Source organism: Brassica napus, chromosome C8, assembly GCF_020379485.1.
Source record: "Brassica napus cultivar Da-Ae chromosome C8, Da-Ae, whole genome shotgun sequence".
In the NCBI taxonomy this organism is placed as follows: Eukaryota; Viridiplantae; Streptophyta; class Magnoliopsida; order Brassicales; family Brassicaceae; genus Brassica; species Brassica napus.
Genome location: NC_063451.1, coordinates 6,739,165 through 6,754,558, shown reverse-complemented (window position 1 = coordinate 6,754,558; position 15,394 = coordinate 6,739,165). Strand labels below are relative to the sequence as shown.

The window sequence follows — 15,394 nt, the reverse complement described above, 5'->3', positions numbered from 1 at the left end:
TGACCTAATGCCCTCCCGTGACCTAACTCGCATCGTCTTTGTGGGATTTTAACTCGTTGGGCCGAGGAGTCCATGCTCCTTCGAGAGGCCGTGAGATCGCTAAACCGCTCGCGTTTATTCGGCGTATGATCAACTAAAAGTATTCTCGTGTCACGCCGAGGAGTCGGCGCTTCGAGCCGACAAGCCGAGCTACTGATGTACCTTATACGGGCCGGGCCTTCTATTCTTCGGGCCTTGGGGGATGGTCGAATCCAGCCCCTACAGTAAGTCCCCCCAGTTCATCGGTAATAAGCGTTTCGTTGAACTCGATGAATTTGGGAGATGATGGTTTTGAAGGATAGACGGTCCGTCGTAAAGCCGCGAGGCTCGAATGGTGCTTCGAAAGATATTAACCGAATTTTGATCTCAGTCATTGATTTGGAATAGGTCGAACAGGGTTGAAGCGGGAAGTTGAAACGACGAGTCGGTCTCGTGGGCAGCTAACTGCCTTTTCGAGGCCCAAATAGGCCCAAGTAGGCCTAATGATGACGCCTCGGGGAGCGCCCAGAACTTCTTCCTATAAATACTCGTTCACTTCTCGCTCTCTTCATTATTCTTCGCGTGTTCATATAGTTTCTCTCTCTTCCTCTCCGCTTCTCTCTCTACATTGTTGTTGTATCATATATAGCGTTATGTCGTCCGATGGGAGGTTATCTCGTAAGCAAAAAGGAAAGGCGGCCGTGACTTCGTCGAGTCCATCGAGAGATGCGACCGACGATCCGCTCGAGGAGTTTGAGTTGATCCATCGTGAGGCGATGATGGATGTTCGAAGCTTGGACGTTCCTGACAGGCTGTTAGTCTCCGAGTCAGCGCGTCTTCACCGAGGAACGGTTAGAGAAGCTCCGAATGACGTGCAGGCTTGCGCGAGGGACGGTCAGGGAGGCGCGAGGGACGGGACTCCTCCTATTAACTATGTACCGACGTGCCACTATCCCAGGGGAATTTTTGAGGAGCTTCCCGCTTTGTCTTCCGAGCTTCTGCGTCCGTCGAAAGTAAGCGGTCAATCTTGGGAGAACGTTCTCAAGACGTGCTCGACTCTAGGTAGCGTGAAGAGGCTTCTGAGGGAGCGTGGAGGAGTCGGAGTGACCTTCCTGATTCCTTCGGAGAGTCAGAGGCATTGGTCGCCGCCTGTCGGGTTTCAATGCGTCTACGAATCCTATTTTCACGATGATACAAAGCTTTGGTTCCCGATTCCTCGGTTAGTTACGTCGTATATGAGGCGTCGAGATGCGGCGCTCAATCAATTCCTGAATGGCTCATGGAGCATTGTGGTCTCCTTGATGGTCATGGCTGCTGAGATCGACGTCACTTTCAGTGTTCGGGCGTTTGAGGAGCTGACGTCCATTAACCCGCAAGATGAAGGCCTTCTCTCGATTAGGATGCGGCCAAACTACAACGTGATTGGGGGCATCCTACCAAGACGGTGGACTGGCAGTGGTCCTATTTCTTCGTCAAGTCTAACGACTCTGCCTTCGAAGATCCTCCAGACGAAGATTATCGAGTTCTATGGAACACTTTGCTAGGTAGAACACTTCTATTTGTCCATGTCGGTTTCTCGGGTACTGACCTCCTCTTTTCTGTCTTTCTTTCTTTGTTTTATGCAGTTGATCATCCGACGTCGCACGAGTACCCAGAGAAATTCTTGTCAAGTGCGCGTGCAGTAGCGAGACTCGATCAAGAACGTTGGGGAAATATCTCGTGGGAGAGTATTCGTCGGTGCATCGATTGGATTTCCAGGAGTAAGTTCATTTCTTGGGTCTTCATGACTTTTCGTTTTCTCTTTTGGTCGTGAGAACTTGACTTTTGAAGCGTTTTGCAGAGGATTGGAATTCAAGTTACCTTCCCGTACCGAATATCGTCAAGCGACGACTTTCATTGTTTACCATGGAAGAACAGAGGAAAATCAACGAAGCAAAGAGGATGAGAGAGCTTTCGGACCTAAGTGCTATGATGGCAACTCAGCTGGGTTTGCCGAACGCTGAACCATCCATACCTCGCAGCGATGCGGCGGTTACCGACGCAACTGACGCGACCCTTCAGCGTCGAGCTTCTTCTCCCGGTGCTACTGCTGGCGCTCCTAAGAAGAAGAACAAGAAGAGATCTCGCGATGATTCCACTGTTGATGCGGATCTCGAGGCGCTTCTCGAGGGAATGGATACTACCGAGCGGACCGAGGCTGCTGAGCCACCTCAGAAGAAGAGAAAGAAGAAGAAGCAATCGAGCGATCAACAATCTCCTCCGGAGGAGGACGTTGCGGCCCGAGGTACTGTTGTTGCCGGCTCCTCTGCTCAAGCTGGCTCGACTATCGGACCACCTCCTAACTTGGCCCTAGTTGGAGAGCATCTCGATGGTATGCGACTGGAAGTAAGGGCTGAGTTTTCTCGCCGAGGTGATGATGGCGAGAGCCATCTTCTTCAAGGTTGGGTATCGCGTCTCTGGTTCTGTCATGCGCTTGCTGATGTAGAAAATAGGTTTTTGTTCGCCCCGATCCTCTCGTATGAGTACGCTACTGACCGCCGAGGAAGTGACGGCGATATATAGGGATAGGGTGTCACCGACCTCGGGCTTCGACAGAACCGGAGGCGTCGTGAGGTAATGCTTGAGCTGATTGAACGCTTCTTCACATTTTTCATCCCAGATGAATCTTTTATTTCCCCGCAAGAGTTCGTAAAAAGGTAGGCATTTATCCGTAGATCTTGAGATAAACCTGTTGAGTGCCGCAATCCTTCCGGTTAATCGCTATACTTCACGAGTGTTCCTCGGACTAGGAAGGTCAAGGATCGCTGTTATCTGTTTTGGGTTTGCTTCGATGCCTTGCTGAGTGACGATATAACCCAAGAATTCTCCTGATGTGACGCTGAAGGTGCATTTCGCCGGGTTGAGCTTCATCCCGTACTCGTTCAGCGTCTTGAAGCAGTCTCGCAAATGGCTGAGATGGTCCTCGGCGCGAAGTGATTTGACCAGAATATCGTCGATGTAAACCTCCATAGTGTTGCCAAGTTTTCGGCAAACATCCTGTTGAGCAGACGCTGGTAGGTCGCTCCCGCATTCTTTAGGCCGAAAGGCATGACTTTGTAGCAGTACGTCCCCCTATATGTTATGAAGGCTGTTTTCTCGCGATCATCGACATGCATCATGATTTAGTTGTACCCCGAGAAGGCGTCCATGAAGGTTAAGAGTTCATTGCCGGCTGTCGATTCTACTAGACGATCGATGTGTGGGAGAGGGTAGCTGTCTTTTGGGCAAGCCTTGTTCAAATCAGTGAAATCGACACAAATGCACCACTTCCCATTCTTTTTCTTTACTACGACAAGATTGGCTAGCCACTCTGGATACCGTACCTCGGCAATGAAACCTGCGTCGAGTAGCCTGTCGACTTCCTCGTTTACTGCTTTGGATTGTTCGGGTCCGAGCTTCCGTCTCTTTTGTCGGATGGGTTTGAACGTCGGATCCACGTTCAACTCGTGGGACGTGACTGCGGGGTCTATTCCTTTCATATCAGAATTTGCCCATGCAAAAGTGGCAGCGTTCGCTTTGAGGAAGGAGATGATCTGCGACTGCATTTCGTCGGAGAGATAGGCGCCGATACGTACGATCCTTGATGGGTCGGCTTCATCAATGGGGACTTCGCGAACTTCTTCCTTCTGAGGGTAGATCTTATGGATCGGTTTGGCGATTGTGTTGACGAGAGAAACTGAATGTTGTAATTTGACTGCGGCGATAAGCAGATCTCTTGCAGCCCGTTGGTCCCCGCGGATCGTCTGTGTTGTTCCATCTTTCCCAGGAAACTTAACACACTGGTGATAAGTAGAGGGAATGGCCTTCATGGAGTGTAACCAAGGGGTGCCGAGGATAGTGTTGTAGGGCGCCTTAGCTCGGATAACAGAGAACTTAACGGTTCGGGTTATGTCCCCTGCGTAAAATGGGAGACGTATTGTTCCGATCATCTATTCTGAGGAGCCGTTGAATCCCGTGAGAGTGCGTGAAGATGGCTTCATGTCGCGTAGGTCGATCCCCATCTTATCGAGCGTATCTCGAAAGATAAGGTCGACCGAGCTGCCAGTGTCGACGAGAACCTTCGTGACCTGGCACTAGCCAATTCCAATATCAATGAGGAGCGGGTCATTATGCGGCATGCTGATGCCGTGAGTATCTGCCGCCGAGAAAGAGATTTGATGGTCAGCTTCGACTCGTGAGGGCCACTTCTGAGCGGTGATGGCTTGCCGTCTGTAATCTTAAACTGCTCTTACCGAGTCCCCGCAAGGAGGTAAACCACCCATTATCACGTTGAGGTGCGGGACGCTCGTAGCCTTCATCAACTCCAGCTGCGCCTGTCGCTTCGCTTTGAGGAATGATCGTAAATCGCGTCTTTTGGGCTGACTAAGCTTGACACGCAGGTCTTCAGCTTTGGAATTGATCTGCTCCCGTAAGTATGTGGGTTGAGGTTGGAGGCTCGGAGTAGCTACGGTGTGGGCGATCTTTCTCGCTTTAGATTCATTGAGGGTCGTCCTGAGATCCGTCTCGTTTACTGATACCTTTGCGGCCTTCCGCTTTAGCAAGGCGCGTAAGTCTTTGGAGTACGTTTGTCTCCCCAATTTTTCACACAAATCTTGTGTTATCGGCGGGATTTCGTCATCCGAGGAGTCGACCTGTCGAGAGAGAATCACTTCCACTCGTCGCCGATTTTTAGGTGGTTCTTCATCGGTTGATTCACCCTCGTGGTTGAGATTGTTCACTGGGGCTCTCTCGAGACTGGCTCGCTCTTCTTTCTGAGGAGCCCTTGCTTAAGATTTCTGAGTTTTCTTCTCTTTGTTTTTGCTCCAACTCTTATTGTTTCTTGGCTTCTGCGGAGGAGACTCTATCTCGAATTTGCCAGTTTCAATCGACTTGAGGAAATATCCGTAAAGGACTTTGCAATCCTTCGTGTCGTGAAGAACTGGATTTCTGCTGCGCGGTGTCTCGGTCCCAATGATTCCATCCCTTTTCTCGCACGACAACCGCGGAGCCCGAGGGTTCCTCTTCGTCCACTGCGTTCATGTAACCCCTCTTCTGGTTGGGTTTGCCGCTCGTAGAATGTTGGCGCGGTTCCTGACGGGTGTCGTTAGTTCAGGCGGGCGCTTGTTTTCCCGCCGCTTCTTTCGCCGCCTTAGCTCTGGTATCTTCCTCCATTCGAATGAAGTTGTTGGATCGAGCGATAGCGTCCGGCACTGATCTTGTCGAGTGCCGATAGAGGTCAGCTCGGAATGGTGATTTAATATGGAGGGTGTTCATCAACGACTCTACGGCTATGTGGTCTGGTACGTCGACTTTTGAGACGATGGACTTGAACTTTTCCATAAAGTCCCTCAGGCTTTGCTCGTTGGCATGGTTGAGATTCCATAGATCCGTAGCGGTGGCTTCCTGTTGAGTAAACATGATATAATTTTTGAGGAAAGCCGTCGAAAGGTCGTGAAAACTACCGACGGAGTTCTCCTGGAGGCCGGTGAACCAGTTGAGAGCGATGCCTTCTAGGGTTTCGACGAAAAGTTGACAAAATTCGGCGTCCTTTTCTTCGTCACAGAGGTTTGCGCGTCGCATCGCGATGTTGAAGGACGTGACGTGAGCAGAAGGGTCGGAAACACCGTGGAAGGTCGGAAGACGGAGCATTTCAATCTTTCGAAGTCGGACCTTCGTTATTTTTTCACTGAACGGTGTCCGGAGAGACTCTGCGAGGACGCACTCGATCTGGGGAGCGGACGTAGTCACGTTATGAATCTTGGATTTTATATCGAGCACTGATTGTTTTAAGGCGGCGAGCTCGTTTATGGTTTGCGCGTCGAGACCCCCAGGGGCTTGAGCCATGTCGTCGTCGTTGACGTCTTGGTCTTCAGCGCACGCCGGTGCTGCGCCGGTCGCTCTTTCTGTGCTAAACAGATGGCTTCGGTACTGCACCGTCGAGGCTTCCACGTTCGCAGCGAGAGGGGCTAAGATCTTTGCGAGCACCGCGATTTGGTCGGTCGCCGCCTTCTGGGCTGCGTCTTGCTGTGCAAGGCGCGCCATGATAGCTTCTATGGAAGCGGGTGGTAGTGGCGTCGGAGTCACAGGAAAGGACGCCTGCGTCGCTTCAGGGGCTTCACGCTCTTCTCCAGAGGAAGAGCCGTCGTTACTCGTCGCCATCTTGTCGACGTTACTTTGCTAGAGGCCCCATGGTGGGCGCCAACTGTTTGATCAAGAAACGGTACTGAACGAGAGAACGTTCGGTTTTTAGATGTGGGTTAAGCAAAGACGTCTTATTGATGGTCGGAAAAGCATTTCGTCGGTTACAAGGAAAGGGAATGCGTAAAAGGAAAAGAACCGGAGCTCAAAGAGCTTTACCGGAGAGATACAACAAAGCGAGATAACCAAGGTCAAAACCCTAATCTAGCCGCCAAGTATGTATGAGTGATTTTGGATCCTTTTTACGTTGCACCCTTTCTCTCCTTATATAGATGACCTAATGCCCTCCCGTGACCTAACTCGCATCGTCTTTGTGGGCTTTTAACTCGTTGGGCCAAGGAGTCCATGCTCCTTCGAGAGCTCGTGAGATCGCTAAACCGCTCGCGTTTATTCGGCGTATGATCGACTAAAAGTACGCTCGTGTCGCGCCGAGGAGTCGGCGCTTCGAGCCGACGAGGCGAACTACTGCTGTACCTTATACGGGCCGGGCCGTCTATTTTTCGGACCTTGGGGATGGTCGAATCCAGCCCCTACAAATAGTTTATCGGTAACGAGTTCGGCTCTTGAGCTAGAGCGCGTCTTCACAGGAAAACAAAAGACACCCTTCCCGAAAAAGATAACCGACGTCGGAGTTCGTCCTACAAATAAGCTACAGGTCCCTCTTTCTCAGGAGAACCTGATCCTAGTGATTACATGACCGCGTTCAATCTAGCCGTGGGACAAGCACACTTTACCGCCGAGGAGAAAGATGTGGTATACTATTAATTGTTCGTGGAAAGTCTTAACGGACCAGCTTTGACTTGGTTCTTAAGGCTCACAGAGAATTCCATTGACATTTTCCCGATGTGTGAACCTAGTTTCTCAAGCATTATTCAATGTTCATCCAGAAAGAGTTTCAACTATTGACCCGTGGAAGAAAATGTTGGAAGGCAAAGGAAGGACTCATGGATTATATTGAATTTTTTTAAAGGGCTGGTTTTCAAGGTGCACGTTCTAGACGCCACACATCAGTTCTTATGATTATTTTTCTCCTAATTTTTTTTCCGAAAATGTTTTCAAAATTATTATTTAATTTTGTGGGTTTCTTCCATTGACTCTACGTGCACTTTCTTTTTGCTGTTAACAAGTTAGTTATTTTCATATATAAAATCACTTCAACAATTTTATTAAACAAATAAAAACTCACAAAAATAAGAATTTTCTAAAATCAAGTTATTGTATTTTTCTTTGTGTAAATTATTTCCATAATGCTTTAAAATATTTTGTATCATAAAAATATTGCAAAGTTTATGAAATTTGTTAGTTATAAGTATTATATATTTTACATACAGTGGAATTAATTTTGTATTATGAAAATCCAGATTTATTTTATAATAATTGAATTACATAAATTTTATCAGTATGACAAACATATAAAAAAATATATATATTTAAATTTTATTTAGTATACCTAAATAATAAACTAACCATCAATTGTGTACTGTTTAATATGTGTAGAATTAAATAGAACTTTAAAATATAAGTATTAATATATTTTATATAATATTTGAATTATAGAACATTTTCAAAATGAAAATATTTTTTTTTTTTAGATTTTAATTATTAATTATGTGTTGTCTTTTTTTGAACTGCATTGATTATGTATTTTCATATATATATATATATTGAATTATATTTTTCTTTTAAAATAATTTTATTAAATTAATAAATATATTTTAAGTTGTAATATTTCAACTTTAAAAAAATAATTAAATATAGTGAAATTAAAAACTAAAAGATCACTAGTCATGTTTTTTTTTTCTAAAACTTAAACTACAACAAAATCAAAAACAATAAATTTAAAATAAATATTTTATTAATTTTTAAGTGTAAAAAAAACTAAAATTGCCACTCGTGTTTTTATAAAATCTAAAATATACCCCGAAATCAAAAAAAAAAAAATCTAAAATCCAAAAATTAAAAACCAAATGCCAATCTAAAATCTAAAAACCATCCAAACAATCATCACCTTAGTTAACCGTAAGGGTACAAATGTTTTTTATCTCGTTAATAAAATATATTTTGATCATTTTGACTTTTAGAACTACTTTTGTGATAAATTTTTTTATTCTTATCATAGAGTATTACTCAATTTTTATTATAAAAGTACTCTTTTAACATGGCCAATAGATAAACCATATGATAGCATTAATTTTTTTTTTAATTTTAAAATAGCTCACAAGGATTAAAATAATCAAAATATTTTATTAAAGAAGTAATAGATAATTTTACCCTTATGGTTAAATAATCTAAACTTATGGTTTAGATTTAGGGGTAATGATTGGGGATGGAGTTTAGGATTTAATGTTTAAGATTTAAAATTTTAAATAATAATTTTAATTTTTTCAAAAAAGAATTTTCATATTTTGATATAAAATTTGAAAAAAAAGAAAATTTGAAATTTGTTTTGGAAAAAGGTTTTTGAATATTGAATATATTTCTTTTGGGAAATAATATTTATTATTTATTTAAATATTTATTTATATTTATACACAGTAGAAACTATATAAATTAATACTCAGTAAATTAATAAACACAGTAAATTATATTGTTTATTTTATATTCATAAAATTTATCTATGTTTTTCTTAATATTTCAATATATTCAACTAATATTTAGTAAAACTACATCCAAAACTACACTTCAATATATTCAACTAACTTTTTGTAAACTAATAATTGTATAAGTTAATAAAATATCGTAGTACCAACATTATTAATTTATAGAGTTTTACTATATATAAAGTAATGGTATACTTGTCATTTACCTCTTTATAAATTTATTTTAAATCATTTACCTTTTGTGTCTTTTTGGTCAAAAAAGGTTTTCGGTATTTTTCTTAGGAGATTTGCTTTAAAGTATTTTCTTGTTGGAAGAAAAAAAATACAAAAACTTGTGAGAAAGTAATTTGACCAAAATGGAAGAGAGTAAAAAGAAAAGAGATAAAAAACCTATTTTGAGTAATTTACTAATTTCAATTGAAAGGAGGGAGACATGGGGCCGCGCCTACTCTTATTAAATTTAAAAAAAAAAAAAAAAAAACGGAAACTTTACCATCTCCTCTTTCTCTCTCCCTTCTCCTCGAAATCATTGCAGTTATCGTCGTCGTCGGGATTTAAGCCTAACGACGGCGACGGTTAACAACAACGGAGGAGTTGTGGTGGTGGCGGCTCTATTTACTTTCAAGGAGCGTTTTAAAATTTCTCAATTCGAGACTTTCTTCATCGGAATTCACCCCGATCATCGTGATTCCCCATGGATTTGTCGCTTCTGTAGGTACATACATCCCTCCCCTCTCTCTCTGTATCTCTCGTTTTCATTATTCAACCTTTCTCGGGGCTCTACACGATAATGCCGTTTTCATGATTTTATCTTTGTTCCGTTGTTGAAGGTACAAATTAGGTATTTTTTTTTTGCTTCGTTTGATCGATTTGGGGGTCCGTAGGTAGGAGAAGTTGAATTGTAGAAATGTCGTTCAAGAACATAGTACGCGAGCTTAGGGGTCGTAACAAAGCCAATGGTAGGCGAGGAAGGTCTCACATTGCTCCAGAAGGATCTTCTTCTTCTTCTCCATCAGCTGATGGTTGTTTCGATCAGAGCGTTTGGGTTGATTTGCCTCCTGAGTTGCTTCTTGACATCATCCATCGAATCGAGTCTGGTCAGACGTCATGGCCGGGGAGGAGAGACGTTGTTGCTTGCGCCTCGGTTTGTAAGGCCTGGAGGGAGATGACTAAAGAAGTTGTTAAAGTTCCTGAGCTCTCTGGTCTCCTCACTTTTCCAGTTTCATTAAAACAGGTTTATACTCTTTCTAGAACATTCTTGTATTCGTTGGAAGTGATGAGCTAAAAGACATTGGGGTTCTTGTCTTAGCCTGGCCCTAGAGATGATTCGATTCAGTGCTTTATCAAACGGGAGAGAGCCACTGGGATATACCGTCTCTATCTTGGTTTAAGCCCTGGTAGTTTAACTTCTCTTACTTCTTGTGAGTCTTGGGACTATGTGTAGTCATCTTAATGTCTGTATGGTTTCAGCCCTTACCGGGGACAAGAGTAAGCTCTTGCTATTGGCGAAGAGGGTAAGGAGGGCGACTGGTGTTGAGTTTATTGTATCTTTGTCTGGAAAGGACTTCTCAAGAAGTAGTAGTAGTAATTACATAGGAAAACTAAGGTACGTTATGTCAGATTTGTCATCTTGATTTCGCCATGACATTTATAACTTTTGTTTTTGTGTGGATGATAGATCGAATTTCCTTGGAACTAAGTTCACGATTTACGAAAACCAACCTTCTCCAGTTGATTCCGGAAGATCATTTAACAAGAAACTATCACAAACGATGCGTGTGTCTCCATGGGTAACTTCATCTACTCATAGTTACAGCATGGCTTCGATCTTGTATGAGCTGAATGTCTTCAGAACCAGAGGTCCAAGAAGAATGCAATGTATCATGAACACTATCCCAGTTTCTTCTATTCAAGAAGGGGGACAGATTCATACTCCGACCGAGTTGTCAAACCTAGGAAGCAAGAAGAAGAGAGGGCTGATTGATTTCTGGTCAGGGAACTTGGGAGGAGAATCCGTCGTGAAGGAATCATTAGTCCTGAAAAACAAGTTACCGAGATGGCACGAGCAGCTTCAGTGCTGGTGTCTTAACTTCAAAGGACGAGTCACGGTTGCCTCCGTGAAAAACTTCCAGCTAATGGCAGCTGCTGCAGAAGCAGGGAAGGACATGAACATCCCTGAAGAGGAGCAAGAGAGAGTGATATTGCAGTTTGGGAAGATAGGGAAAGATACATTCACCATGGATTATCGTTACCCGATCTCTGCATTCCAAGCTTTTGCCATTTGTTTAAGCAGCTTCGACACAAAGCCTGTTCGATGAATGAACAAAAGGAACATATCAACGTTATGTTCTCTATTTGCAGTTGTTGTGTGTTAAATGAATGTACATACTTTCCTTAGAGCAAACAATCAGATCTTTTCCATTATACTTTATCCACTTAATTATGTAATTAAAATGAACATTTGATTTAGACAAGATTTAGTCTTTCTCTGTCATACAATCAGAGATTTCACAAAGATAGAATAACCTAGGTATTGTCTTCTTTAATCAAAACAAAAAGTCCAACACTAAACTATTTATTATACCAAAGCGTTATTAATATTAGGTTTCGATGGCTACTTAACGACTCCCACCTAATAACACTTGGTTAAATTTCACATTCGATGCTAGGCATGGGCATTCGGGGTCTCAATCGGGTTTCGGTTTTGTCCAATCGGGTTTTGATTTTGTGGGTTTATCAACATAAGTCTCATTCGGGTTATATGAAAGTTCGGTTCGGGACCGGTTTGGGTTCGGATCGGAGTTAGTAAATCTTCAAAGAACCGGTACAATCCGATGTACTTTTGGATTCGGGTCCCAATCGGTTCTTTGGTTTAAAAGTACATAATTTGTATCAACTTTGTAACCAAAACATAAGTAAAATCGGTTCTTAGGTTTTAAAATGCATGATTTATATCTATTTTGTAACCAAAACATAAGTACAATCGATTCAAAAATAAGAAAGGAATATCAAACGCGATCATTCAAAATCAAACGAAAGGTAAACATAGTTATTGATAGAAAGAAAACAAATAAAAAAACATAAAACGAAAACGAAGTTCTTATGAAATGAGAAATATTATTTAATGAAAACAAAACCAAAATCTAAAAATTTCAGCTTCAATCATCAACCTTAATGTAATAGATAATTATTTTAGATGTTCAATAATATCTTAGTGTATTTTGGATACATATTAGGAATTAAGATCATGTTTGGTACAAGCTACTTTGGGGGATTTTTAATCTTTCAGGTTCTATCGGATATCCATTTAGGACCCGGTTCGGTTCGGATAATACCCAGAACCCAAAATACCATAAAACAAGATTCAATCGGTATCTACGTCGGGTTCGGATCAATTCAGATTCATTTTTATCGGATCGGATTTGGTTCGAATTTTCGGGTTCGGTTTATTTGCCCAGCCCTATTCGATGCAATCTTATATAATACAAGAGTGTTTGATTTCTTCTCATGAAGCCACATCAGCGCCAAGTAAGAAAGTCGAGTGCTCTCAGCGCGACACATGTCCAGTTTACAAAAACTCACCGTTTCATTAACAATATACATATGGGCTACGTTCTGTCTTCGATTAAATGGGCTATATAGTTGATTAGACACATTGTAATTGGGCCACATAATACATCAGACAAAAATCCAAGTAGTATTTTGGAAAAGTCGAATCCTTTCCATCTTCATCTCTCGGGGACTTCGCCACTGTGATGTCGATCTATGATCCATGTAATTGCTATGAAGACGCGGTGGCTTAACCGTAGGCTGCACTCAATTAACGTCATCTAGGTTACTTTTAACACCACCGATCCACTTTGTTTCATTCAATACACATATCTAGAAAGTGTTTCGAATCCTAAACCTGAGTGTAGAAGCCGTTAAGCATTAACCATTAGGATACGGTGCTTCCATGCACTAACGATGGTCTTTTAGGCTTTTGGGAGAAAAATGAGAGAGAAGCCGGAAAAAAACACTTATAGATTACAGTTTAATCATTGACAAAAAATGGAATAGATAATGTTTGCCGGTCTTTGTGCCAACTATATTTATTAACGTGTTGCTACTTACCCTCCTTATTTAATTCAAATCTTCCCCTTTACAAATTATAGCTTTCTTCTACACATTTTCAAGTTTTCTCAGCAACTAAATTAAGCAAAGTCTTTCACCAAGAAGTTCCAAGGCTGATCCCATCATATCAAGCTCTCCGTTATTGGATGATAATGTAAATGATAGAGGAAGCATAAGCTCCTCTTGGGTTCAAAAATTGATCGACGTGGAAGAATCAAAGGCTCAAATCGTTTACTCTCTTCCAATGATATTCACAAATCTTTTCTTCTATTGTATCCCTTTAACCTCTGTGATGCTCGCTTCTCACCTCGGCCAGCTCGAGCTTGCCGCTGCAACCCTCGCCAATTCTTGGACAACCGTCACCGGTTTTGCGTTCATGGTACCATTCCGCTCTTCACCTCAAGCTCCTTATTTAACATTTGGTATTTGATATTTAGCTGCATAAATTACTAGAACCCACTTCATCCATTTATGTAGGATTAGTTATTCGAATTTACAAATATTAATCGTCGTAAGTGATGTGAAAAAAACTAATAACCAGTTTTCGTGTTATTTAAGATGTTTAAAGTGACATGTGGACGATTTTGTACAAAAGAAATCATGAATGGTGATTTAATACATGTGGATTGTTTATAATAAAAGTTAATGTCCTCGGTGTTCAAAAAACAAAAGAAGTTAATGTCCTTTATTTTTCAGGTTGGCTTAAGTGGAGCACTGGAGACATTATGTGGACAAGGCTTTGGTGCAAAAAGCTACAGAATGTTAGGGATTCATCTACAATCATCTTGCATAGTCTCATTAGTCTTCACCATCTTCATCTCCATCTTGTGGTTCTTCACAGAATCAGTTTTCGGACTTATCAGACAAGATCCTAACATCTCAAAACAAGCTGCACTATATATGAAATACCAAGCTCCCGGGTTACTCGCTTACGGATTCTTACAAAACATACTGAGATTTTGCCAAACACAATCAATCATTACTCCTTTAGTTGTCTTCTCATTTGTTCCCTTGGTGATTAATATCGGCATATCCTATGTTCTGGTTTTTTTTTTTTTTTTTTTTTTTTTTTTTTTTTTTTTGTTCTGGTTTATTTAACTAGCCTTGGGTTCATTGGTGCTCCAATAGCTACATCTATTTCATTGTGGATAGCTTTCCTTTTCTCTTGGGACTTATGTGATCTGTTCCGACAAGTTTAAGGATACTTGGACCGGATTTTCATTGGAATCAATCCGTTATGTAGTAACAAACTTGACATTAAGCCTCCCTTCTGCTGCTATGGTGTGGTAGGTCGTATCAATAATTATTGTCATCTGCTTATAATTCCATATGCTTCTTAAACCTAAAGAGACTATGTTATTGCAACAGCTTGGAATATTGGGCGTTCGAGATCCTTGTGGTCTTGGCAGGACTGATGCCGAACCCGGAAATAACCACCTCTCTGGTCGCTATATGGTAAGTTTTATATTACTATTTAGTTTATTATTGTTCTGTTTCACACTAACAAAAGTAGCATATTGCTGTGTAAATATTAAATTAATTCAGCGTCAACACGGAAGCAATTAGCTACATGTTAACATATGGACTTAGCGCAGCTGCAAGGTTAGTAATCTCATGAGTCATGAAAATTCTGTATTTTCCTCTGATTAATATATTGTTTCGAAAATGTAAAACTTAAAAATGCTGCAGTACTCGTGTGTCGAACGAACTTGGAGCAGGAAATGTAAAAGGTGCAAAGAAGGCGACTTCTGTTACCACCAAGTTGTCTTTAGTTCTTGCTCTTGGCGTAGTGGTTACTTTATTTGTAGGTCATGATGGCTGGGTTGGGTTATTCAGCAATAGTCCTTTAATTAAAGATGAGTTTGCATCATTGAGATTCTTCCTTGCTGCCTCTATAACTCTTGATTCGATCCTATCAGGTAATAAAAGATCCAAGAAAGCCTCTTTCTTTCTCGATGAATCGGAGGCAAAAAAAAACCTCCCTTTTTATTGCTTACAGGAGTGGCCAGAGGATGCGGATGGCAAAGGGTAGTCACGGTTATAAATCTAGGAACATTCTACTTCATTGGAATGCCTATTGCAGCCTTCTGTGGTTTCAAGTTGAAGTTATATGCCAAGGTGACTGCATTACTGTCTTATGAATTGATAAAGAAAAATTTATGGTTTTGTGTTTATTTTGGAGCTATTATTTTGGTGAAAACAGGGTTTGTGGATTGGTTTGATATGTGGATTATTTAGCCAATCCTCATCTCTCTTACTTATGACAATTTTCCGGAAGTGGACAAAGCTGAATTCTTCGGTCTGAAATAAGTTCAATTTTCCTAAGAGGCACATTTAAAGAATATTTTGGATTGTTGTATACATGAAGATGATAATGCCATTGTGCCGACAAAGAAAATATTATGTCATTGTGGACGCCGTTAATTGCTTCTTATTTTTTTCAAATC

The 15,394-nt window shown here is 41.5% G+C and overlaps 2 protein-coding genes and 1 pseudogene across 3 annotated transcripts; 2 read left to right on the top strand and 1 right to left on the bottom strand.

Moving 5' to 3' along the window:
* Positions 1–3,179: 3,179 nt before the first annotated feature.
* LOC106403955 lies at positions 3,180–3,986 on the bottom strand. Its single transcript, XM_013844731.1, has one exon. It carries the CDS (start codon positions 3,984–3,986, stop codon positions 3,180–3,182), a length of 807 nt encoding a protein of 268 aa, XP_013700185.1.
* Positions 3,987–9,291: 5,305 nt separating this feature from the next.
* LOC106402513 (tubby-like F-box protein 6) lies at positions 9,292–11,308 on the top strand. 2 transcript variants are annotated; one of them, XM_013843265.3, is made up of 5 exons: positions 9,292–9,549; positions 9,665–10,068; positions 10,144–10,231; positions 10,305–10,440; positions 10,513–11,308. In XM_013843265.3, exons 2-5 carry the CDS (start codon positions 9,742–9,744, stop codon positions 11,150–11,152), a joined length of 1,191 nt encoding a protein of 396 aa, XP_013698719.1. In that variant the 5' UTR covers positions 9,292–9,549; positions 9,665–9,741; the 3' UTR covers positions 11,153–11,308. The 2 variants fall into 2 exon arrangements, with proteins under 2 accessions (XP_013698719.1, XP_013698720.1); XM_013843266.3 differs by having other exon boundaries at positions 9,293–9,549; positions 9,719–10,068.
* A 1,718-nt stretch (positions 11,309–13,026) lies between these two features.
* LOC106403954 lies at positions 13,027–15,394 on the top strand (annotated as a pseudogene).

Excerpts from the sequence above, each read along its gene's own strand:
- LOC106403955 (XM_013844731.1), bottom strand. The coding sequence starts at position 3,986 with ATGATCGGAACAATACGTCTCCCATTTTACGCAGGGGACATAACCCGA.
- LOC106402513 (XM_013843265.3), top strand. The coding sequence starts at position 9,742 with ATGTCGTTCAAGAACATAGTACGCGAGCTTAGGGGTCGTAACAAAGCC. Across the intron at positions 10,232-10,304 it reads CTATCTTGGTTTAAGCCCTG|CCCTTACCGGGGACAAGAGT; the intron begins GTAGTTTAACTT and ends GTATGGTTTCAG. Across the intron at positions 10,441-10,512 it reads AATTACATAGGAAAACTAAG|ATCGAATTTCCTTGGAACTA; the intron begins GTACGTTATGTC and ends TGTGGATGATAG.